Source organism: Salvelinus namaycush, chromosome 10 (assembly GCF_016432855.1).
Source record: "Salvelinus namaycush isolate Seneca chromosome 10, SaNama_1.0, whole genome shotgun sequence".
NCBI classification, from domain to species: domain Eukaryota; kingdom Metazoa; phylum Chordata; class Actinopteri; order Salmoniformes; family Salmonidae; genus Salvelinus; species Salvelinus namaycush.
The window spans coordinates 39,272,591-39,297,902 of NC_052316.1; the positions used below are offsets into that span (position 1 = coordinate 39,272,591).

General features: G+C 46.8%; 1 protein-coding gene across 3 annotated transcripts in view; it reads right to left on the reverse strand.

Moving 5' to 3' along the window:
- Positions 1 to 684: 684 nt before the first annotated feature.
- The window catches only part of LOC120055014 (receptor-type tyrosine-protein phosphatase F-like), a 334,640-nt gene continuing 310,012 nt past the window's right edge, over positions 685 to 25,312 (reverse strand). For all 3 annotated transcript variants that reach the window (XM_039002850.1, XM_039002851.1, XM_039002849.1), the window contains 11 exons: positions 15,405 to 15,528; positions 14,511 to 14,686; positions 12,643 to 12,762; positions 12,277 to 12,431; positions 11,449 to 11,734; positions 9,100 to 9,278; positions 4,713 to 4,839; positions 4,401 to 4,526; positions 3,124 to 3,278; positions 2,762 to 2,897; positions 685 to 2,467 (listed from right to left, as the gene is read on the reverse strand). In XM_039002850.1, the coding sequence (XP_038858778.1) occupies positions 2,399 to 2,467; positions 2,762 to 2,897; positions 3,124 to 3,278; positions 4,401 to 4,526; positions 4,713 to 4,839; positions 9,100 to 9,278; positions 11,449 to 11,734; positions 12,277 to 12,431; positions 12,643 to 12,762; positions 14,511 to 14,686; positions 15,405 to 15,528 (1,653 nt within the window). In that variant the 3' untranslated portion in view covers positions 685 to 2,398. The remainder of the gene's footprint in view (positions 2,468 to 2,761; positions 2,898 to 3,123; positions 3,279 to 4,400; positions 4,527 to 4,712; positions 4,840 to 9,099; positions 9,279 to 11,448; positions 11,735 to 12,276; positions 12,432 to 12,642; positions 12,763 to 14,510; positions 14,687 to 15,404; positions 15,529 to 25,312) is intronic.

A 25,312-nucleotide genomic window follows, 5' to 3' on the forward strand; every position in this document is an offset into this window, starting at 1 on the left:
TATACTGCTCAGGCCCAAATATGCAAACTGAGGCCTTATTAATACATTATGCTCATTAAAAAAGTTTATGAAAATTATCACTAGCCTTCCCCATCTCACTATCCCATTTCTCTTTACAAATACCAAATTTTCTAAAGCACAAAAGTCATATTTCAAAACGGTGAAAGTCATAGTGTATCATCTTTTGCAATATGATGATAAAATGGCCAGCAATGGTGTTGAATGCCAGCATGATTTTCATCATTTTCATCCCTTAGGGCAATTATTTTATTATACAGTACATGTAAAATGTATTTTCCGGCCACTTGACTTGTCAAATTGTTATTCCATTAGGTCTGAACAATGTGCAACATCCTACTGATCACAATTATATTACCTACTATAAAACACAATGCAGTGTATGCCATTGTGTGACTGATATTCCAGGGGTTATGTCAGGACAGGGGTTCTGTCAGCACAGTGGCTGAAGCACTGTGTTCAGGCAGTCAAAGGACACAGGAGGTCCTAGCTGGCGGGGTATCTTCCACCATCTGTTCCACTGGCAGTATCATGGAGAGATGGGAGGACGAGAGGGTACAATGTGTGTGGCCTGTTGCGGGCTGTGTATGTGTGTGTGTGTGTGTGTGTGTGTGTGTGTGTGTGTGACATGCAAATATATATTTTTTAAAGACACACAACACCACATGATATATAAAAAAAAAAAAATTATTCAACTTTATTAACATCAAGGTTTTTGCAACATTTTTTCCCTCTCCTTTTTATTAACAAATAGAAAACAGATTGTGTATACAACAGACTGAACCCCTACGGCACTATTTGAAGACAAAGTGAAATAAATCCTTGTTTTTGCAGTCCGTCCATCCGGGCCCAATCAATCCAAATTCACCTCACTTTGCAATCCTATAGCCTCACATAAGAGAGAAACGCTTGACTATAATGTAGAGATCCTCCACCGTACATTGATGCTGCTTCTTTGTGTTACAGGAGAATGTCCTTCTGTAGCACAGTGAGGAGATAATACAGTATATTACAGCAGTTATACCATGGATGTAGAGTCAGTGACAGTCAGAAGAGAAGTTCATCTGGGCTGTTGTGAGGTTTCTACAGGGATGGCCAGTCATGGGGAACTAGGTCAGTCGTATGCAGATGGACATGTCCAATTCATAGATCGTAGTTCAGAATCAGCAGGGTAATCAGAAATACAGGGATGGATAACTGTCTGTCTGGTCACTGGAACACTTCTCATAGGAGGGGTGTTGTTGGGCGCTGTACATTAGTCTGATGTGAAGTTCTGTATATCTGTTGCTCCAAACCAGGTCTAGCTTGTCAGATCAGAGCAGACAGAGCTAGGGTCCAGTTCCTCTGTGTCTTTTGGGAGTGATGGTTTGGTTCAGTCCCATGGACAACTAAGGGTGCTGTAACAGGACAAACACCTTTTCATGTACCGGTAGTTTTATTTATTTATTTCATTGGGTCTGGAGTTTGGACCGGAGCTCTTTGCGCGACAGGCATTGAGAAAATCACAGTAAACAGAATCTGTACATGGTAGATTATTCATAAAACATCATCAAGAATAATCTATTCAGTTTTTATAAACATAGATGGGTTTATTTTATAGTAGTTCACTAAATCTGGTGTATATGTGTTTGATCTCTTTTTGTGGAGATTGTTTTTGTAAATACCAGGAAGTGAAAATACTTATAAAAGTTGTGTCCCCCATATCCCACTGAATACGACCAACCAGAGAATAGAGAACTTTAGAATATTATAATTATGGTAAAAAAATTAAAATATTATTAGCAGCTCTGAGTATGTGTACGTCTCCAGTATTAATAATAACTCGGAGCATGTTTAAAATACATGTCCCTTGTGTAAAAAATAATAAAAAGATACAAATAATGAATTTAAAATAAGACCCAATAAGACATACAATAACCAGTGTATAAATGATTATAAAACAAATTCTAAATAATAATAATAATAACATATATATATATAATGGGTAATAGTAATGATATTAATGCATAATAAAAGCAGAAAAATAAAGTTTGCCATATAAGCAGGTGGAGGAGGCAGAAATAGTGTTTTCATGGCATGTGCATTAGCTATAGAGACATCAGAATGAAACATACTGAAGCTTTTTAGGTTATTTTTTAGTAGTGAAGGGTTTTAAAGCAGGTTTATTGTGCAGTCAGTCCAGGAGTACTGCTCCACCTGATTGACGGTCATCCAGTCAGACTTGTGCTCTCTCCCACTCCTCCTCACTCCTTTTCTTCTCTTCCTCCCCCTCTCCCCTCACCCCTCCGGCAGTTGCTGGACAGTATGGATATAGCTCAGAAGGGACACACGGCTGGCGCTCCTGAACCCCAGGAGTCCCAGTGCATTCTGGGAGTGGTTATTATGTTGCATAGTGGTCAAAGCTTCCAAGGTACTCTAGAGCTGCCCTGTAGCACAACTGGTACTGGTCCTGGGAGGGGAACAGAGGGGAACAACATCAGAGTCAGTCAACAGGGTGAAATCTACTAGAATATAATAATGGTACCATAATCTCCTGGGAGTGTTTGTATCAATGCAAATAAATTGTTTTAAGTTAATTTGTTATGTGTAATGAATACATTGGAAATCTTACTCTTTTAATTGGATAAACCAGCTATTTTAACTGAATCGCTGCTTTGCTTAGATATCTCTATCTAGGAGAGGACCTGTACTCCCACTCCCTCGCTAACCAGTCTCCCACCACAGGTGTGTGACTGTACTGTACCTCTGTCTGCACCATGGCAGGTCTCTGGGTCCTCAGTGTCTTGACAGTCTGGAAGAGGTCCACCACCCCCTCGTACCTCATCCTCTCCAGCACGATACTCAGGGTGATGAACACACCAGTCCGCCCAACACCAGCACTGTTGGGGAACAGGGCAGGGAGAGTTAGTACTATACACACACACACAGTACAAGCATGCACTCAAGCACACACACACACACACACACACACACACACACACACACACACACACACACACACACACACACACACACACACACACACACACACACACACACACACACACACACACACACACACACACACACACACAACTATGTGTTGATGTCATCAGTTTTTCTTACCTGCAGTGCGCAGAGATTGGTCCATCCTGGCCAAACTGCTCCTTGGTTTTATGCACTTGACCAATGAAGTCAATGAAGCCCTCTCCAGTTTTTGGCACCCCTTGTTCTGGCCAATCAGTGAACTGGAACTGCCGAATGGTCCTAGACTGGCCATCCTGAGTGGTGGTGAGTGGTGGATGTGGGACATAAAGTGAGTAATTTCTCTAAGCCTTATTATAAAACATTACAAAGGCTAATACATGCTTATGACACTTTATAAAGCACTATACATGCAGAATTGGAGTAATGCTACGAGTATTTTTTCTACAGTGTGTTCTACACACTCCACTATTTATGCTGCAATAGTTTATGTGTCGGGGGGCTAGGGTCAGTCTGTTATATCTGGAGTATTTCTCCTGTCTTATCCTCTGTCCTGTGTGAATTTAAGTATGCTCTCTCTAATTCTCTCTCTTTTTCTCTCTCTTTCTCTCGGAGGACCTGAGCCCAAGGACCATGCCTCAGGACTACCTAGCCTGATGACACCTTGCTGTCCCCAGTCCACCTGGTCGTGCTGCTGCTCCAGTTTCATCTGTTCTGCCTGCGGCTATGGAACCCTGACCTGTTCACCGGACGTGCTACCTTGTCCCAGACCTGCTGTTTTCAACTCTCTAGAGACAGCAGGTGCGGTAGAGATACTGTGAATGATCGGCTATGAAAAGCAAACTGACATTTACTCCTGAGGTGCTGACCTGTTGCACCCTCTACAACCACTGTGATTATTATTATTTGACCATGCTGGTCATTTATGAACATTTGAACATCTTGGCCATGTTCTGTTATATTCTCCACCCGGCACAGCCAGTAGAGGACTGGCCACCCCTCATAGCCTGGTTCCTCTCTAGGTTTCTTCCTAGGTTCCGGCCTTTCTAGGGAGTTTTTCCTAGCCACCGTGCTTCTACACCTGCATTGCTTGCTGTTTGGGGTTTTAGGCTGGGTTTCTGTGCAGCACTTTGTGACATCAGCTGATGTAAGAAGGGCTTTATAAATACATTTGATTTGATTTATGTATGTGCTGTAAAGACCAGATTGTATTTCTATATGCAACACAGCAGAGCACAGCCACAGCTCCATGTGTGGGTTGAAAAACACCACCTCTGTTATTTTCCTCACCTTTGCACAGCAGCACTATTCAATTCATTAGGAAAATAAACTTAGCATTCCGGTTAACCCCCTACATAGAGCAGTGAGATAAAAGTTACTAGGGAGAAGAGGGAGGATGGATGGAGAGATGGACATACCCTGGCGTCTGTGACCTTGAACTCTCTGAGGATGTACTGGGGCATGTTGTACTCAGCCATGGGATCCACTACAAAGTACTGGTACCTGGCAGAACGCTCAGCTGGCCAGTACTGATGACACTTTTCCTAAGAGACAGACAGACACAATGATATAGTCAAAATCTATCGTACCACAACACTATCCATGGCATGACTGATGTGTGTGTGTGACTGTGTGTGTGTGTGTGACTGCATGTGTGTGTACTTGCATGTGTGTACTTGCGTGTGTGTGTACTTGTGTGTGTACGTGTATACTGTATCAATGCCACTCACTCTTCCCATCTCTCTGAGTTTAGTAAGCATGACTACGATGGTAGAGTTGTGTTCCCACAGCATCCTCCAGAAGTCCTCTGTGGTCTCTGCTAGCGGCCCCTGGGTGGCCATGTAGGCCTTCTGCTGCCTGGGGACACAAGGACATGGAATATGTCAGGGTGAGGATAACACCATAACACTGGATACACAATTCAATACATCCCCATAAACTAGAGTTCATAGCGACACAGTAAACGTCATGTAACAGGATCACAGTATATGACAGGGTGAGGATAACGTTATAACAACAAGGGATATAAGTTACATTTCAATACATCCCCATTAACTTACAGTATCCATGTTGAGCCCTGAGTGGTCCTACTGTCATCTGAGAGGCCCTTGTGCTGATAATGGAGGCTGGGCTTGGTGTATTTTCATTACGTTATGCTGCTTACAGATTAAGTGTCTACTCTATTCAAGCCAGTGAGAAAACCGCAGCGTTGCGGCTGGGGTCCCTTTCTACTAGATCAACATTAGAGGGCAGTGTGAAGCTGTGAGAGAGATGTGTGCCATTGTGATTCTGTTTATGTCATCCCTACAAACATGTGAGAGCCAGCCCAGTCCAGCCCAGTCCAGTCCAGTCCAGCCCAGTCCAGCCCAGTCCAGCCCAGTCCAGTCCAGTCCAGTCCAGCCCAGTCCAGTCCAGCCCAGTCCAGCCCAGTCCAGTCCAGTCCAGCCCAGTCCAGTCCAGTCCAGCCCAGTCCAGCCCAAGACACACATATTCGTAGGTCCAGACGCACTAGCACATGCACGGCCAAGTACAGCTAGACACACGCAGGCACGCACACACACACACACACACACACACACACACACACACACACACACACACACACACACACACACACACACACACACACACACACACACACACACACACACACACACACACACACACACACACACACACACACACACACACGTGCAGTGTAGGAAGGGGCTGCTGCTGGAACTCGGAGTTCCATCTATCTTTTCTATGTGATAACTAGTAAGTGAGCCATGCCTTAGCACCTTGTTCAAAGAGTCTCTCACAGTTGATGGGTTTGACTCATGCTGCATGGAGATTCAGTTTCTTACAGCTGAATTATTATAGTTTGAGTGTTCTGCTTTGACAATGGCAATAGGCATGCCTGCAAATTAACAGGCAAATCTCAAGGTCAGCCATAGAGATCATTGCTCTACCGAGACACTTATCCAGACATATGCATGTTTAGAGTTAAATAAATACAATTGTTAGTGTAAAATGGCTGTTGAGCAAGAGGCTTGCATCAAGACGGCAGTGGAATGACCACCTCAGGATATTAGAATACTGGGAAACACCTAACCAGTATGACATCATCATCATTGCATCATCATCATTATACTCCCCTTCTTCATCTAAACCATCCTAATCCCCTCTGGCACTTTAAAGATGTGATGACTGCCTGCCGGGAGAGAGAACACTAACATCTCACTATGAGCCAGGAGAGAGAAAGTCAGCACCCCAAATGGCCCCCTATTTCCTATAAAGTGCACTACTTTTGACCAGGACCCTACGGGGCTTGGTCAAAACTAGTGCACTGTATATGCCCTAGGGTGCCATTTGGGATGCAAACTAACACCTCTCTATGTCTTAATTCACTTTTAATTACCGCTACAGGAATTAAAGAGGAATTACACCCCCCTTCCTTCCCTCCCTCAGGTGGGGCAGCCCCAGGGACTTCATTAGGCACACAGGAGGAGAAGGGTGTGTGTGTGTGTGTGTGTGTGTGTGTGTGTGTGTGTGTGTGTGTGTGTGTGTGTGTGTGTGTGTGTGTGTGTGTGTGTGTGTGTGTGTGTGTGTGTGTGTGTGTGTGTGTGTGTGTGTGTGGAGTATGAGGAGGAAATCGGAACAGAAAACCACATCAATGAATCCCCCCCACCAAAAAAAATACTTAAAAAAGCTCTTATTCATTCTGTCAGTCATTAGTGTGTTGTAGCATTGTGCATTTCAGCCAATTACAGTGTTTATACTTCCATAAAGGAGACGGCTCTATGGGACCTCTCTGATTAGGTACTAATTGGAATTGGGACAGTAACTGAACGGGAGTTCCCAAGCACCTCCCGAATGCAAGAACACACACACTCACACATCCTGCTGGCTGTTGTGTCTTATATACAGTGCATTCGGCAAGTATTCAACCCCCTTCCCCTTTTTCAAATTTTGTTACATTACAGCCTTATTCTACAATGGATTAAAAAAAAAAATCCTCATCAATCTATACACAATAACGTTACCCCATAATGAAAATGTATTTGCTATGAGATTCGAAATTTGAGCTCAGGTGTATTCTGTTTCCATTGATCATCTTCGAGATGTTTCTACAACTTGATTGGAGTCCACCTGTGGTAAATTCAATTGATTGGACATGATTTGGAACGGCACACACACCTGTCTATATAAGGTCCCACAGTTGACAATGCATGTCAGAACAAAAAACAAGCCATGAGGTCGAAGGAATTGTCCGTAGAGCTCCGAGACAGGATTGTGTCGAGGCACAGATCTGGAGAAGGGTACCAAAAAATGTCTGCAGCATTGAAGGTCCCCAAGAACACAGTGGCCTCCATCATTCTTAAATGGAAGACGTTTGGAACCAACAAGACTCTTCCTAGAGCTGGCCGCCGGACAAACTGAGCAATCGGGGGAGAAGGGCCTTGGTCAGGGAGGTGACCAAGAACCTGATGGTCACTCTGACAGAGCTCTAGAGTTCCTCTGTGGAGAAGGGAGAACCTTCAAGAAGGACTCTGCAGCACTCCACCAATCAGGCCTTTATGGTAGAGTGGCCAGACGGAAGCCACTACTCAGTAAAAGGCACATGACAGCCCGCTTGGAGTTTGCCTAAAGGCACCTAAAGGACTCGCAGACCATGAGAAACAAGATTCTCTGGTCTGATTAAACCAAGATTGAACTCTTTGGTCTGAATGCCAAGCAACACGTCTGGAGGATATCTGGCACCATCCCTACAGTGAAGCATGGTGATGGCAGCATCATGCTGCAGGGATGTTTTTCAGCGGCAGGGACTGGGAGACTAGTCAGGATCGAGGGATAGATGAACGGAGCAAAGTACAGAGAGATCCTTGGTGAAAACCTGCTCCAGAGTGCTCAGGACCTCAGACTGCGGCAAAGGTTCACCTTCCAACAGGACAACGACCCTAAGCACACAGCCAAGACAACGCAGGAGTGGCTTCGGAAACAAGTCTCTGAATGTCCTTGAGAGGCTCAGCCAGAGCCCGGACTGGAACCCAACCTAAACATCTCTGGAGAGACCTGAAAATAGCTGTGCACCTGCAGAGAAGAATGGGAGAAACTCCCAGAATACAGGTGTGCCAAGCTTGTAGCATCATACCCAAGAAGAGTTAAGGCTGTAATCGCTGCCAAAGGTGCTTCAACAAAGTACTGAGTAAAGGGTTTGAATACTTATGTAAATGTGATATTTCAGTTTTTGCTTTGTCATTATGTGTTATTGTATGTAGATTGATGTGGGGGAAAAACAATTTAATCAATTTTAGAATAAGGCTGTAACGTAACAAAATGTGGAGAAAGTCAAGGGGTCTGAATACTTTCCGAATGCACTGTAACTCTGAAAACAATAGGTGCTCCTTTTCAATATTCTTTCTCCAAATATGAACAAATGTCTTTAAATTCATAGAAAACATCATTTTTTAGAACCGTACATCTTCCATTGAGTGTTGCTGGGCAGATTCCCAAGGATGGACAGTTCTAGAGTAAAGGATTGTGGGTATCAGCAGACATAAACAGAGCTATCACAATAGGTAATCACTGTATTCCTCTCCGAGGAGGGGTTTGTCACCTGTCACAATCAGACTATTTATTTACCACAGGAGAAGTGTGAGAAGGAATGGACAGTACTGCCAATACAACCAATTTGTCCTGACAACTGACAAGACTAAGGTAAGAGAGGCAGGAAAATACTGGCCTCCATTTCACACCATAATTCACTGCTGTCAGTCGCTGCAGGAAAGGTCCACCTCCTCACTCATTAGAGGAGCTGTGTTTGTAGGATGGATTCTCTCTTCTCTATTTCTATGTCCTCTTCTCCATTCTCACCATCACCCCATCTCACTTATTCTAGTCTTCAGAATATGTAATGTCTTGTTTTCTCACAGTCTGAGTCTGAAAATCCTCTTCTCTCCTCCCATCTCCTCTCTTCCCCTCAACCTCGACCCCTCCCTTCCTCCTCTGCTCTCCCCTACTCTTTTCCTCCCCGCTCTCCTTTCCTTTCTTCTCTCCCTATCCTCTTCTCCCCTCCACTCCCCTCCCCTCCTCTCCTCTCATCGCTCCTTCTCTCCTCATCCCCCTCTATCTTACCTGTATCCGTCGATGAAGCTGGCATTGATGTAGTCGGAGCCCTCCACTCCTCTGATAGGCTGCAGACTCACGCGAGTGGACTCAAAAGGCATGATGTTCACCAGCCGGTTCTTGAACTTGTTACAGGGCAGGTTGGCACTGATGAATCTTGAGGTATGTGCTTTGGAGTTGGCCAGTTTCTGGAGAAGGAAGGGAAGAGGAATGGACAGATTAAAGATACAATCTTGGATCAGATTAAAGAACTGTGTGCTATTGTAGAGAAACACCAACCCATAACCATAGAAATATAAATACTAAAATTGACTGCACCCATGAAAGTGCGAGTCTTTTTCCCATTCTAGTAATTATATTTCTATGCCTCTAACCTGAAGATGACTGTTGCCACAGCTTTTCCTGACGCCCACCTTCTTTCTCTTCTATCTAGCCCCTGTCTCTTCAAAGTGCTAAAGCTGGGGATCCCAGCCAGCCTAGCATTGCTGTGTGTGAGCAGGAATGTCGGAGGGCACGGGGTTAGGGGCTAACACTCTTATTGATGCATGAAAATGATGAGCTTTGAGCTGAGCCCCTTTGTTCTACAGCTTCAAATAACAACCTGCTGACGCCGACAACACCTCTCTCTCTCCATAAAAACGAGTGTCGACAGCACAGCCACAGCCACAGCCACGAACGGAGACGTCAGAGAGTCAAAAAACACTCCCACACAACATTCGGGACGGCTGTGAAGATAGATACACAAGCTGACTGTATCCATGCCACTGCGACGAAATAACAAACTAAAACCAAACAAGACTTTGAAAACTGAAAAACCATCTTCTCCCAAATGAGAGGGGGAGGGTGAGTTTCTTTTTACTGGCACTGCTGGTGGTGTCCTAATATTATACTCTGTCAGTAGCAAGAAAGCAAAGTGTCAGTTTCAGAACTACCAGTGGAGTGAAGCATCAACACCTAATTATACTTGCTACGGACTTACAATCATCCTGCTTGCTGAACAAGTTTGACCCACATCATTTAGGTTGTGGTGGCGTGTCTCCGAGGAGGAGGCTGGTTTTCCTATGGCGGGAGGCTGTGAGTGGCGGCGTCCCAAATTGCATTGTAATCCCTACACAGTGTACTACTTTTGACCAGGCCCTATGGGTCCTGGTCAAAAGTAGTGCACTATATAGGGAACAGGGTGCCATTTGGGACGCAGATAGTGAGTTTGTGATGGGGTCCAATAGAGTCGCTGGAGCCCAGTGGTGTAGGCCCAATCCCAGGATGCATCAGCTCTCCAACCCATTGAGGCTTTATCTACAGACTGTCAGACGATCAGCCTGTCTCAACACTCCTCCCTCACTAGATCACTCTCTTTCTCTCTGTCTCACTCTCCCTCCCACGGCCCCCTCTAGTTCAGTCTCTCATCTCCAGTCCAGAAGATAAGCCTCTGAAACACTGAAAAAGAACGCCCCTCCTAGGAGATTCTATTCATTTCAGAGTTACAGTGTGAGGATGAAAATGCTCCCAAACACACTGAGACATTAACTTCCTGCTCCCACTGCATCGTACAGACTGAGACACCACCAACAACAACAACAACTGTTCTACTGCTTCTAACTAAATGCTCCAATTAGTAACTGTACCAGTCAAGTCACTTAACCTCAAGTCTAAGTTGAATCCCAGCTCCCTAGCAAGTCCAAGCCTGAGCGAGTCTAAGTTGAATCCCAGCTCCTTAGCAAGTCCAAGCCTGAGCGAGTCTAATTTGAATCCCAGTTCCCTAGCAAGTCCAAGCCTGAGCGAGTCTAAGTTGAATCCCAGTTCCCTAGCAAGTCCAAGCCTGAGCGAGTCTAAGTTGAATCCCAGCTCCCTAGCAAGTCCAAGCCTGAGCGAGTCTAAGTTGAATCCCAGCTCCCTAGCAAGTCCAAGCCTGAGTGAGTCTAAGTTGAATCCCAGTTCCCTAGCAAGTCCAAGCCTGAGCGAGTCTAAGTTGAATCCCAGTTCCCTAGCAAGTCCAAGCCTGAGCGAGTCTAAGTTGAATCCCAGCTCCCTAGCAAGTCCAAGCCTGAGCGAGTCTAAGTTGAATCCCAGCTCCCTAGCAAGTCCAAGCCTGAGTGAGTCTAAGTTGAATCCCAGTTCCCTAGCAAGTCCAAGCCTGAGCGAGTCTAAGTTGAATCCCAGTTCCCTAGCAAGTCCAAGCCTGAGCGAGTCTAAGTTGAATCCCAGCTCCCTAGCAAGTCCAAGCCTGAGCGAGTCCAAGTGGAATCACAAGTCCCTTGTTAGTACTAAAAGTTGCGAACAGTCCAACACTTTTCTAGCTAGGTTTATAACATAGAACTGAACTGTACTGTTATGTTCAGGAGGACAGCTACTACCTACCTTAAACTCTAGCTCCATGGCAGTGACCGTGTCTCCGGGTGTGACCTGGGTGAGTTTCTGGATGTGTGCGTACAGGTTGCGTGCAGGGACCTCTGTGTTACCGCAGGTGGCAGCCTCTAGCAGGGCCTCGTGGATAAAGACATACTGGTCCTCCGTCTGCACCATGTAGTTCCGCTGAGCTCTCATACACGTCACATGACCGTAGATATCCACTGACTTCTCATGCTTCATACGCTCCAGCATGGCCTCAATCACGATGAAGCAACCGGTCCGACCTACACCAGCACTGTGGGGAGAGACAGGTAACTGTAACTGTAGAGCCTTGCACAGAAACGACTGTAACTACACTGAAAAACTCACAAATCTGGCATTGGAAGAGATTACATGCGCACATTCAATGTTTCTGAGGAAGGTTGATGTTTATTGGGATGAATCTTGTCCTGGAGGCAGGGCCAAAATTAGGTTAGGGTTAGGTTTCAAATCAGATTTGATGACTTTGTGGCTGTGCCAGCTACCCAGCAGTGCTGCCTCCAGTAATCAAAATATGTACAGTTGTTGTATGTGCTTGTTTTCTATTGTGCAGGGTTCATTTGTAAAATAAACTTTAGTCTCAATATGACTTCCCTGTTGAAATAAAGGTAAATAAAATAAATATAAATGTCAACCTATGTTTCTGAGCAGGTACTGGAGATTAAATAATATGTTAAGCAAAAAAAAACTAAAAAACACCCCAAACACTGAAATCTATTCTCCCATATGGTTTGTTTCAATACTTAGGTCATCATCAGTTCAAACATATCTCTGAAGCAGGTCTGAGATGGGGTTTACCTGCAGTGGACCACCATGGGTCCTGCATCTGTGGGGTTGCAGGCCTTGACCCTGCGGAGGAATGCCAGGGTGGGGGTGGGGTACTCAGGCACTCCATGGTCCGGCCAGGCCATGAACTGGAACTGACGAACCTCTCTCTTCTCGCTGGAGCCATTCTGGTAGAGCAGGGGGAAAGAAAACTATCAAAACACCACAGACACACACTGGTGGCTATATTCTGGGTAGTCTCTCTGACAGACATTCATATTTACAACATGTTAGCTAGCATGAGATTTGATAATGGCTCAAGAACACATTCCGGAATCATTGCCCTCCAGCTGGTCAAGAGCTGGTCATTTTAGGGATACAGTACATGCTATTCCTTACCTTATAGAGGGCGAAGGTGCGTACGCTGTAGGTAGCCAGCTCCACAGTGTCCAACATGGTCACCTGGATCATTCCATAGGTCTCTGTACCCCGACTGGGCCAGTACTGGTCACACTTCACCTGTTACAGACACAAACACACAGACACAGGACAATGAAGATATTGGACTTAGTGTAGGAGCACTGGAATGAGGGAAGCAGAATGAGACAGGGACTGAGGCTGAAAAGGCTTGTGTTAGGGTAATGGGACAGTCAGGAACTAAGGGCTGTGAGAGGGAGGACATGGGACAAGGATTTAGACTGAGTGAAGGATGACAGCTTGCTTCCGCTCCACTGTGCTATCCTTCATGTCCTGGGGGGAGAGAGGAGAGACAGCCAGCTGAAGTTTAGGGGCCCAGCTCTATGGGACTACAGGCCCAGAGACCCTAGCTGGCATGGGCCAGGCAGATGGGGGGCTTCCGCTACACAGTCCTGTCCAGGGGGGGCTGTGGTAACATTGGAACTGGCCTAAGCCCTGGAGAACCCTGGAGCTCAGAGCGTGACTTGTGCCTCTCTTCTTTTATTTATTTATTTTATTTAACCTTTATTTAACTCCTCCAGACCTCCACCCCAAAGGGCCATTAGTTAGCACATTCTGATTGGACAGCAGGCTGGTGCTTCAGGGCCATTGATCGGGGCATTGTGAGAGGGCATTGTGATTGGACATTCTGGTGGACAGCAGGATTACCACCTGGACACATCATTTCACTGGACTTCCCAAACACAACCAAGAGCCAAGAGCTAAGTGACCTATCTGACTGAGCACAGGGCAGCCACAAACCAAAATCTGCTGTGAAAAGTAGGCGTCTGGTGCATTTCCTACTAACACAGACCATGTAGACAGATAATACAATTCCTGTTTGGTGATGTTTTATCTGTTTAGCCTACAGGTGCATTCCACCACTTTAACCCAGACTAGCTAAGAGGCAGTTGGAAATGACTGCTGTCCCTGACATTACTACAGGCTCCTGTGCTCTGGTCGCTTAATGAAACAGAACAGAATGGAGCGGAGTGGACAGGTGGTCACTCTGGAGGGGGGGGGGGGGGGGGGGTCACTGCGTCCCCCATGTCAGCTGCTACGGACAGTCACATGACTTCCTGTGACTGTCCATAGATTTTTCAGGTCCTCTCTAGTCAGAATGATAGCTAAGGTGGATAGAGGTTAGACGACAAAGAGGTGGTGCTGGGATGTTGCCAGAAGTGACACCATGCTGTGCTGGTGATAAATAACAGGGGCAAAGGTTCGAAGGTGAAAGGTAATTTAATGATGAGTTGACCCCTCATGGGTCTAAAGAGACGTGTGATATTAAGTTTGGCAGGAACATGATGAACTTTGTCTGTGCTTATAAAGGTGTGCCACTATGGGATGCCCTTTAGTTCCACAGTTAGGTGTGTGTGTGTGTGTGTGTGTGTGTGTGTGTGTGTGTGTGTGTGTGTGTGTGTGTGTGTGTGTGTGTGTGTGTGTGTGTGTGTGTGTGTGTGTGTGTGTGTGTGTGTGTGTGTGTGTGTGTGTGGCACCCTTTACACCTACACACTTCCCTCTCTCTAAGCTGTCATCTTGCAGTCACCATGTGATTTATTTACTGAGTCTATTCAAACTCCTCGATTAGGGTTTTACACCTTACCGTCGACCCTCACACCTCCTGTCCATTAGAGACCAAGGTGAGACTACTGGAACTGTTACACTCTGTGAGTGCAGGGTGAATCAACGGTCATGTTGTGTGTGTGTGTCCTGAGACAATGTTGTGTGTATGGTGTGTGTTCAGCACAGAATGTGTGCATGCACATGGTTGTGAGTGTGCTGACATTGTAGTGTGTGTCTATATTCACCCGTGACTTCTCCTCCAGTCTGGTCATCATGACGATAGTGTTGGTCCTCTGCTCCCACACCATCCTCCAGAAGTCACTCAGGGTTTCAGGAAGCGGGCCCTGTGTAGCGATGCAGGCGTTCTGCTTCCTGTAGCTGTCTATGTAGTTAGCGTTGATGTAGTCACTACCTGGCACTCCTGTAGCACAGTGAAGGAACACAGTGTTAGGAAACATTAGGGCAATATCCCAAATGGCACCCTATTCACTGTATAGTGCACTTCTTTTGACCAGGGCCCATAGGCATTGGCACTCCATTCCTTCTTCCTATATGGCACCATATACCCTATATAGTACATTACTTTAGACCAGGGCCCATATGGTGATGCACTATATAGGGGATAAGCTGCCATTTAGGATGCAGCCTAGCAAGCTGGCAGGGTATCAACACCCCCTTCACAGCATGAGACAGGCCCACACAGGACAACACAGAGAGGAGAGAGACAGAGCCATTCACAACCATCAGGATGCATTATCATTTACATCACTAACTGACTCCAAACAGAGACAGACAGACAGTGAGTGATGGAGAGGCACTGTCACACCTGGGGATTGGGTGTACTGTTGTTGTTGTGACTTTGCAGTGGGTGGGAGATTACTGTCTACAGACTTGACTTTGGATTCTCTTTATTAAGACAGCCTCACTTAGCAAAAACATTACAATCCCTCCCACCTCTTTGTGACCTCCCTCCACCCCTCCTTAAAAAGCAAAACATAACCTCAAAACACCCCAATAAAACACTTTACTGAGATATGCTCACTTAATAACACATTACCTCCCCACATCCAGCCTTAAAAAGCCAAATAAACCTCCAAAACACATCACAACAACAACCACAACAAATCAACCAAACATACCGTCGACAGAGGTGAGGATGACCCTGGAGTGGTCGTAGGCGATGACGTTTGCATATCGGTTCTTTGGCTTGTTCACCTCCAGGTTAGAGTGTTCCCATGTGAACTGCTGGCCTGGGTCTACAGACTGATGGAGGGAGAGTTGGAAGGAGAGAAGGAGAGGAAGGAAGGGAGAGAGAAAGAGAGGGAGGGAGGGAGGGAGGGAGGGAGGGAGGGAGGGAAGGAGGGAGGGAAGGAGGGAGGGAAGGAAGGAGGGAGGGAAGGAAGGAAGGAGAGATAGAGAGAGAGCGAGAGAGAGCGAGAGAGAGGGATTGTCATCTTCCTTGTAATATTTTTGGAGGCACCAGAACTCATTCCCCATCTTTTTCAATGTCCGTTTTGTAATAAAAGAAGCCCTCTATGATGTCACATAAATCTAGCTTCACCCCAGGCTGTTTGTACAGTCCTAAAATCACCTCTCGGCCATGGCTCTGCCACCTCTGGGCCACCTAATGGCCAAGGACAGCTGTGCTGATGAAATCAAGGAATCACAGCGGTGAACAGAGCCGAAACACAACCTCAGTGTCAGCATTCCTGAATATACCCAGCCTGAGGTCGTGACCTCCAACCCCCTAGACACAGAGAGGGCGGAACCTACAGAATGAAATAGAACAATGTAGCTGGACCCCACACCTACACACACAATGTTGCAGCTTCATATCCACCTCCAGCAGGTAAGTGGGGGGGAAGAGAGTGTTCTGTATGTAGGCTTCTGCTGGATGAGAGGAAATAGGAAATATCTACTATACAAGCTAGTAAATCAGATGTTAGCTTCCTTATCATCAAATAAGGAAGAAGAAAATGGAGGAGGCTGTCCAGAAACTATTGGATGATATTTAAACAATGTTTCATGGTGGAAAAATGTAATACAGTATATAGAAGTAGACTATACTACAGTATGTGACACAGTGAGGGAGAGAGCAGAACATATGGCAGGCAGGGCATGGGCTAGCTACGCAATGCAGTCTGATGATTCATCTGAGCCCTGTACTTATCCCTGGCACTGGACAAAGGCTCTGCTCTGGTCCAACTAAATAATGGCCAACTAGATTCTTATTCATTCTTGACATTTTAGTTCTGAGTACTGATCTCACATCATCTGAAAAACAAACACATACTCTCTCCCTGACCCCTTCACTGTCTAGCCTCTCTCTCTCCCCAACCCCTTCACTGTCTAGCCTCTCTCTCTCCCCAACCCCTTCACTGTCTAGCCTCTCTCTCTCTCTCCCTGACCCCTTCACTGTCTAGCCTCTCTCTCTCTCTCCCTGACCCCTTCACTGTCTAGCCTCTCTCTCTCTCTCCCTGACCCCTTCACTGTCTAGCCTCTCTCTCTCTCTCCCTGACCCCTTCACTGTCTAGCCTCTCTCTCTCTCTCTCTCTCTCTCTCTCTCTCTCTCTCTCTCTCTCTCTCCAACCCTTCACCGTCTAGCCTCTCTCTCTCTCCCCCAACCCCTTCACTGTCTAGCCTCTCTCTCTCCAACCCTTCACCGTCTAGCCTCTCTCTCTATCCCTGACCCCTTCACTGTCTAGCCTCTCTCTCTCCCTGACCCCTTCACTGTCTAGCCTCTCTCTCTCCCCAACCCCTTGACTGTCTAGCCTCTCTCTCTCTCTCTCTCCCTGACCCCTTCACTGTCTAGCCTCTCTCTCTCCCCAACCCCTTCACTGTCTAGCCTCTCTCTCTCCCTGACCCCTTCACTGTCTAGCCTCTCTCTCTCCCCAACCCCTTCACTGTCTAGCCTCTCTCTCTCCCCAACCCCTTCACTGTCTAGCCTCTCTCTCTCCCTGACCCCTTCACTGTCTAGCCTCTCTCTCTCTCTCCCTGACCCCTTCACTGTCTAGCCTCTCTCTCTCCCCAACCCCTTCACTGTCTAGCCTCTCTCTCTCTCTCTCTGACCCCTTCACTGTCTAGCCTCTCTCTCTCCCCAACCCCTTCACTGTCTAGCCTCTCTCTCTTCCCAACCCCTTCACTGTCTAGCCTCTCTCTCTCCCTGACCCCTTCACTGTCTAGCCTCTCTCTCTCTTCCCCTGACCCCTTCACTGTCTAGCCTCTCTCTCTCTTCCCCTGACCCCTTCACTGTCTAGCCTCTCTCTCTCCCTGACCCCTTCACTGTCTAGCCTCTCTCTCTCCCTGACCCCTTCACTGTCTAGCCTCTCTCTCTCCCCAACCCCTTCACTGTCTAGCCTCTCTCTCTCTCCCTGACCCCTTCACTGTCTAGCCTCTCTCTCTTCCCAACCCCTTGACTGTCTAGCCTCTCTCTCTCTCTCTCTCCCTGACCCCTTCACTGTCTAGCCTCTCTCTCTCCCCAACCCCTTCACTGTCTAGCCTCTCTCTCCCCAACCCCTTCACTGTCTAGCCTCTCTCTCTCTCCAACCCCTTCACTGTCTAGCCTCTCTCTCTCCCCAACCCCTTCACTGTCTAGCCTCTCTCTCTCTCTCTCTCTCTCCTTGACCCCTTCACTGTCTAGCCTCTCTCTCTCCCTGACCCCTTCACTGTCTAGCCTCTCTCTCTCCCCAACCCCTTCACTGTCTAGCCTCTCTCTCTCTCTCCCTGACCACTTCACTGTCTAGCCTCTCTCTCTCCCCAACCCCTTCACTGTCTAGCCTCTCTCTCTTCCCAACCCCTTCACTGTCTAGCCTCTCTCTCTCTCTCCCCAACCCCTTCACTGTCTCGCCTCTCTCTCTCCCCAACCCCTTCACTGTCTAGCCTCTCTCTCTCTCTCCCTGACCACTTCACTGTCTAGCCTCTCTCTCTCCCCAACCCCTTCACTGTCTAGCCTCTCTCTCTCTCTCCCTGACCACTTCACTGTCTAGCCTCTCTCTCTCCCCAACCCCTTCACTGTCTAGCCTCTCTCTCTTCCCAACCCCTTCACTGTCTAGCCTCTCTCTCTCTCTCCCCAACCCATTCACTGTCTAGCCTCTCTCTCTTCCCAACCCCTTCACTGTCTAGCCTCTCTCTCTCTCTCCCTGACCACTTCACTGTCTAGCCTCTCTCTCTCCCTGACCCCTTCACTGTCTAGCCTCTCTCTCTCTCTCTCTCTCTCTCTCTCTCTCTCTCTCTCTCTCTCTCTCTCTCTCTCTCTCTCTCTCTCTCTCTCTCTCTCTCTCTCTCTCTCTCTCTCTCTCTCTCTCTCTCTCTCTCTCTCTCTCTCTCTCTCTCTCTCTCTCTCTCTCTCTCTCTCTCTCTCTCTCTCTCTCTCTATCCCTGACCCCTTCACTGTCTAGCCTCTCTCTCTCCCTGACCCCTTCACTGTCTAGCCTCTCTCTCTCTCCCTGACCCCTTCACTGTCTAGCCTCTCTCTCTCTCTCCCTGACCCCTTCACTGTCTAGCCTCTCTCTCTCTCTCCCTGACCCCTTCACTGTCTAGCCTCTCTCTCTCTCTCTCTCTCTCTCTCTCTCTCTCTCTCTCTCTCTCTCTCTCTCTCTCTCTCCAACCCTTCACCGTCTAGCCTCTCTCTCTCTCCCCCAACCCCTTCACTGTCTAGCCTCTCTCTCCCCAACCCCTTCACTGTCTAGCCTCTCTCTCTCTCTCTCTCTCTCCAACCCTTCACCGTCTAGCCTCTCTCTCTCTCCCCCAACCCCTTCACTGTCTAGCCTCTCTCTCTCCAACCCTTCACTGTCTAGCCTCTCTCTCTCCCTGACCCCTTCACTGTCTAGCCTCTCTCTCTCCCTGACCCCTTCACTGTCTAGCCTCTCTCTCTCTCCCTGACCCCTTCACTGTCTAGCCTCTCTCTCTCTCCCTGATCCCTTCACTGTCTAGCCTCTCTCTCTCGCTGACCCCTTCACTGTCTAGCCTCTCTCTCTCTCTCTCCCTGACCCCTTCACTGTCTAGCCTCTCTCTCTCTCTCTCCCTGACCCCTTCACTGTCTAGCCTCTCTCTCTCTCCCTGACCCCTTCACTGTCTGGCCTCTCTCTCTCCCTGACCCCTTCACTGTCTAGTCTCTCTCTCTCTCTCCCTGCTTCACTGTCTAGCCCCTCTCTCTCTCCCCAATCCATTCACTGTCTAGCCTCTCTCTCTCTCCCTGACCCCTTCAATGTCTAGCCTCTCTCTCTCCCCGACCCCTTCACTGTCTAGCCTCTCTCTCTCTCGCTCTCTCTTTCTCCTTCTCTTCCCGACCCATTCACTGTATTGCCTTTCTCTCTCTACGCCCCCCCCCTCTCTTTCCCTCTTTCTTTCTGCCTCTCTCTCTCACACCCTCTTTCTCTCTCACACACACAAACCGAAAAAAGGCTGTACATTCTGGTGGCTTCCTCCTGACTGACTGACTGACTGACTGGCTGACTGACTGGCTGACTGGTTGACTGACTAGCTGGGAAGGCATGTGGGCCCCAGTCTGCTTGCTGATAACAATGACAATGGTGAGAGAGGTTGAGCGCACATCTTATTTAACAGCCTGTTAGGTAAAGCCTTCACTGCGTCACTCTGACAAATCACACACATTACTGCTAATGCACCCCGCTGACGTGAATATCAGTTACTGTCCATGTCACTGCAATCACACTCTATCGCCGACACTGCCGCATTTCCATTTCTCCCAGAAACAAAACAGGTACCCACAGAACAGTCAGACAGAAAGACAAAAGCCCAGAGGGCTGCCACCATGTGTACCTCTGTGAGGCAGAGATACCATGCTAACATTTGGCGCAGGCAGCTGAATTTACATAGGCAAGGAAAATTGACTTTGCATTCTGACACATTTGAAGAGCCCTCAGCCTTGTTTTTTGACTAGCTCTGTCTGTCTGTCTGTCTGTCTGTCTGTCTGTCTGTCTGTCTGTCTGTCTGTCTGTCTGTCTGTCTGTCTGTCTGTGTGTGTCTGTGTGTCTGTGTGTGTGTGTGTGTGTGTGTGTGTGTGTGTGTGTGTGTGTGTGTGTGTGTGTGTGTGTGTGTGTGTGTGTGTGTGATGCTTCTAGAACAGCTCCTGTATTTCAGGTGATATCAAATCCTGTCAATACACTTCATACAGTAACTGACTGTGGTGAAGTCCCAAATGTCTTTCTATTACTCTATACAGTGCAATATATACTCGATACAGTGCAATATAGGCCCTGGTCAAAAGTAGTGCACTATATAAGAAATAGGGTGCCATTTGTGGCATACACTATGTATATAGCTTTTTTTGTAAAGCTTAACATATTAAAATATTCTGAGTTACTGCTTCAGTTAGCAGTTGGTCAGGTCGAAAGGTGTACTATTCTGTGGACCCCAGGAAGAGTAGCTGATGCTTTTGCAACAGCTAATGGGGATCCTAATAAAATACCAAATATATACAGCACCAGTCAAAAGTTTGGACACACCTACTCATTCAAGGGTTTTTCTTTATTTGTACTATTTTCTACATTGTATAATAATAGTGAAGACATCAAAACTTTGAAATAACACATATGGAATCACGTAGTAACCAAAAAAGTGTTAAACAAATCAAAATATATTGAATATTTTAGATTCTTCAAAGTAGCCACCCTTTGCCTTGATGACAGCTTTGCACACTCTTGGCATTCTCTCAACCAGCTTCATGAGGTAGCCACCTGGAATGCATTTCAATTAACAGGTGTGCCTTGTTAAAAGTTAATTTGTTTAATTTCTTTCCTTCTTAATGCATTTGAGCCAATCAGCTGTGTTGTGACAAGGTAGGGGTGGTTTACAGACAATAGCCCTATTTGGTAAAATACCAAAACCTTATTATTGTAAGAACAGCTAAAATACGTAAAGAGAAATGACAGTCCATCATTACTTTAAGACACGAAGGTAAGTCAATCTGGAAAATTTCTGTCACGACTTCCGCCGAAGTCGGCTCCTCTCCTTGTTCAGGGCGGCATTCGGCGATCGACGTCACCGGCTTTCTAGCCATCACCGCTCCATTTTTCATATATCCATTTGTCTTGTTTTGTTTCCATACACACCTGGTTTTCATTTCCCCAATCAATCTACTTGTATTTAACCCTCTGTTTCCCATCATGTTTTGTGTGTAATTGTTTCATGTTATGTGGTGTTAGTTTACGCGCTTTACTTTTATGTTCTGTTTTTTGAGCGCGTTTGATTTATGTAGAGCTCTTGTTTTTGGAACTATAATAAAAGTGCGTCTGTTCATTAATATCTGCTCTCCTGCACCTGACTTCGCCTCCAATACACCATCCTGACAGAATTACACACCTTCAATGGAGTCAGCAGGAGCAGGTACCCCGGTTAGAGGAGTCGAGGAGCGCGTCCAGGAACATTCGGCCATGTTACATCATCTTGGTGCCATGATGGATCGCGTTGTCCAGACCATGGACCGCTGGGAGAGACAGGAAGTCTCTCCAGTGCCTCGACCAGCACAACCGGGGTTATCTCCATCCGTTCCATCCGGAGATAATTCCAGTGGGATACGTCTCTCCCTTCCCAGGGAGTATGATGGAATGGCAGCACAGTGCCAGGGATTCTTGTTACAACTGGACCTCTACCTGGCCACTGTGCACCCAGCTCCCTCAGGAGGGGAGAGAGTGGCCGCCCTCGTCTCCTGCCTCACAGGAAGAGTGCTGGAATGGGAAAACGCCGTGTGGAGAGGAGACACGGCGCCAGACCACTTCGAGGAGTTCACCCGTCGCTTCAGGACCGTCTTTCGACCATCCTCCTGAGGGCAGAGCGGCGGGGGAGAGGCTCTTCCATTTGAGACAGGGGACGAGGAGCGCCCAGGATTTCGCCCTGGAATTCCGTACCTTGGCCGCCGGAGCAGGCTGGAACGCCAGGACCCTCTTCGACCATTATCGATGCAGCCTACGAGAGGACGTCCGACGTGAGCTGGCCTGCTGGGATGCCACCATTTCCTTTGACCAACTGGTGGTCCAGATGGGGCTCTGTCGGTTCCATGGTCCAGCACCCCTGCTCTGGTGCCCATGGAGTTAGGAGGGGCTGCTCATAGGGAGACTGGAGGAGGAGCCATCACGTGCGCCATCTGTGGCCGCAGAGGACACACTGCCGGTCGGTGCCGTGTTGGTTCCTCTGGGAGTCGAGGCAACAGACAGGGCACTCTGGCGTCACCCCAGGTGAGATTGCACCACACTCATCCAGAGTCCTCTGTTGATCAATTGTTTGTGCCTGTTTGTTTCCCTGAGTTTTCCCCACATTCCCAGCATAAGGCGCTCGTCGATTCAGCCGCAGCTGGGAATTTTATCGACAGAGCATTAGCCATTAGGTTAGGGATCCCCATTTTTCCTATAGTTAGCCTTTTCTCAATAGGGGGTGCTGTTTGCACTTTGTAATAATTTCGTTCCCAAATTAAACTGCCTCGTACTCAATTCTTGCTCGTACAATATGCATATTATTATTACTATTGGATAGAAAACACTCTCTAGTTTCTAAAACCGTTTGAATTATATCTGTGAGTAAAACAGAACTCGAGTTGGAGCAATTTTCCTATGAGGAAGTGAGAAATCTGAAATCTGCAGGCTGTTCTGAGGTCGGTTTATTAATTTGCATGTATTCTATTGGTTGAGATGCACTGCATACGCCTTCCCCTGGATGTCAGCAAATAGTGAGAATTGGAATGGAGTTGCTAGGCAGATCTGAGGCCTTATAAATGGGCTGGCAACGTGGTGTCCTCTCTTTTTTCCCTTCGCCATGACACAAGACAGACCTCAGGATGGCGTTCTAGAAAGCTCCCGTTATAGCCGTTAGATATATCCGGCTCTGATTTTATTCGATATAGGTGTTAAAGACATCATAATGTTGTTATTTTAAACCCAGTTATATCAGTTTATATCAGTATATTGCGATTTTCGGGTATTTATTTGTGCTGCGTTCTAGGGAGATGGGCACGTCTGGCCCACATGGCTAATGTTTACTGCTAATTCCAAAGTTGAAGGCGACAATCTACAACCGAGCAACGATTCTTTTGGAAAAAGGACAACTTGCCCAAGATTCTGATGGGAGCTCATCAAAAAGTAAGAACTATTTATGATGTTAATTCGTTGTTCTGTTGAAAAATGTAAAACTCATATTCCGCCATTAATTTCGGTGCGGTCTCGCTTTAACGCACGCTGTATGTCGTAGTAACGTTAATTTTAAAAATCTAACACAGCGATTGCATTAAGAACTAATGTATCTTTCATTTGCTGTCCAACCTGTATTTTTTAGTCAAGTTTAGGATTAGTTACATATTAGATTAAGGTGCCTCTCCCAAGATTTCTCCCGACATATTGTTGGCAGCTTGGCTACTATTCTCATTGTATAACCACGATTTGTGCCGCTAAATATGCACATTTTCGAACAAACTCTATATGTATTGTGTAATATGATGTTATAGGACTGTCATCTGAAGAAGTTTGAGAAGGTTAGTGAAAAAATTAATATATTTTGCTGGTTTATTCGTTATCGCTATTGTTGGCTTGAATCAATGCTGTTGTGTGGTTGGCTATTGTAGTAAGCTAATATAATGCTATATTGTGTTTTCGCTGTAAAACACTTAAAAAATCTGAAATATTGGCTGGATTCACAAGATCTTTGTCTTTCATTTGCTGTACGCTGTGTATTTTTCAGAAATGTTTTATGATGAGTATTTAGGTAATTCACGTTGGTCTCTGTAGTTATTCTAGTTGCTTTGATGAGAGTTGTGATGGTGGCTGCAATGGTAAACTATGATTTATACCTGAAATATGCACATTTTTCTAACAAAACATATGCTATACAATAAATATGTTATCAGACTGTCATCTGATGAAGTTGTTTCTTGGTTAGTGGCTATTTATATCTTTATTTGGTCGAAATTGTGATAGCTACCTATGCAGGAAAAAAATGGTGGGAAAAAAAAGTTGTGTCTTTTGCTATCATGGTTAGCTAATAGATTTACATATTGTGTCTTCCCTGTAAAACATTTTAAAAATCAGAAATGATGGCTGGATTCACAAGATGTGTATCTTTCATCTGGTGTCTTGGATTTGTGATTTAATGATATTTAGATGCTAGTATTTACTTGTGACGCTATGCTAGGCTATGCTAGTCAGCTTTTTTACTGATGGGGGTGCTCCTGGATCCGGGATTGTGTGCAAGTAGAAGTTAGACCCTTCCCGGTACACGCTCTAGATAGTCGACCATTAGGGGCCGGGCTAATCAAGGAGGCCACCATCTCCTTGGCCATGGTTATGCAGGGGAGTCATGAGGAGAGAATCAGTCTCTTTCTCATTGACTCTCCTGTGTTTCCTGTAGTACTAGGCCTTCCTTGGTTGACTCTGCATAACCCCACTATTTCCTGGCAACAGAGGGCTCTCACGGGGTGGTCGCGAGAGTGCTCAGGGAGGTGTGTAGGGGTTTCCGTTGGTGCTACCACGGTGGAAAGTCCAGACCAGGTCGCCACAGTGCACATCCCCCCCAGAATATGCCGATTTGGCTCTCGCCTTCTGTAAAAAGAAGGCGACTCAATTACCACCTCATCGACGGGGGGATTGTGCGATAAATCTCCTGGCAGACGCTACGCTTTCCAGGAGTCACGTGTATCCCCTGTCGCAAGCGGAGACGGTGGCTATGGATACATATGTCTCTGAATCCCTGCGTCAGGGGTACATTCGGCCCTCTACTTCACCCGCCTCCTCGAGTTTCTTTTTTGTGAAAAAGAGGGATGGAGGTTTACGCCGTGCATTGACTATAGAAGTCTCAATCAAATCACGGTGAGGTACAGTTACCCGCTACCTCTTATCGCCATGGCGATTGAGCCAATGCATGGGGCGCGCTTCTTCACAAAACTGGATCTCAGGAGTGCATATAACCTGGTGCGTATCTGGGAGGGAGACGAGTGGAAGACAGCATTCAGTACCACCACAGGGCATTATGAGTACCTCGTCATGCCGTACGGGTTGATGAATGCTCCATCAGTTTTCCAATCCTTTGTAGATTAGATTTTCAG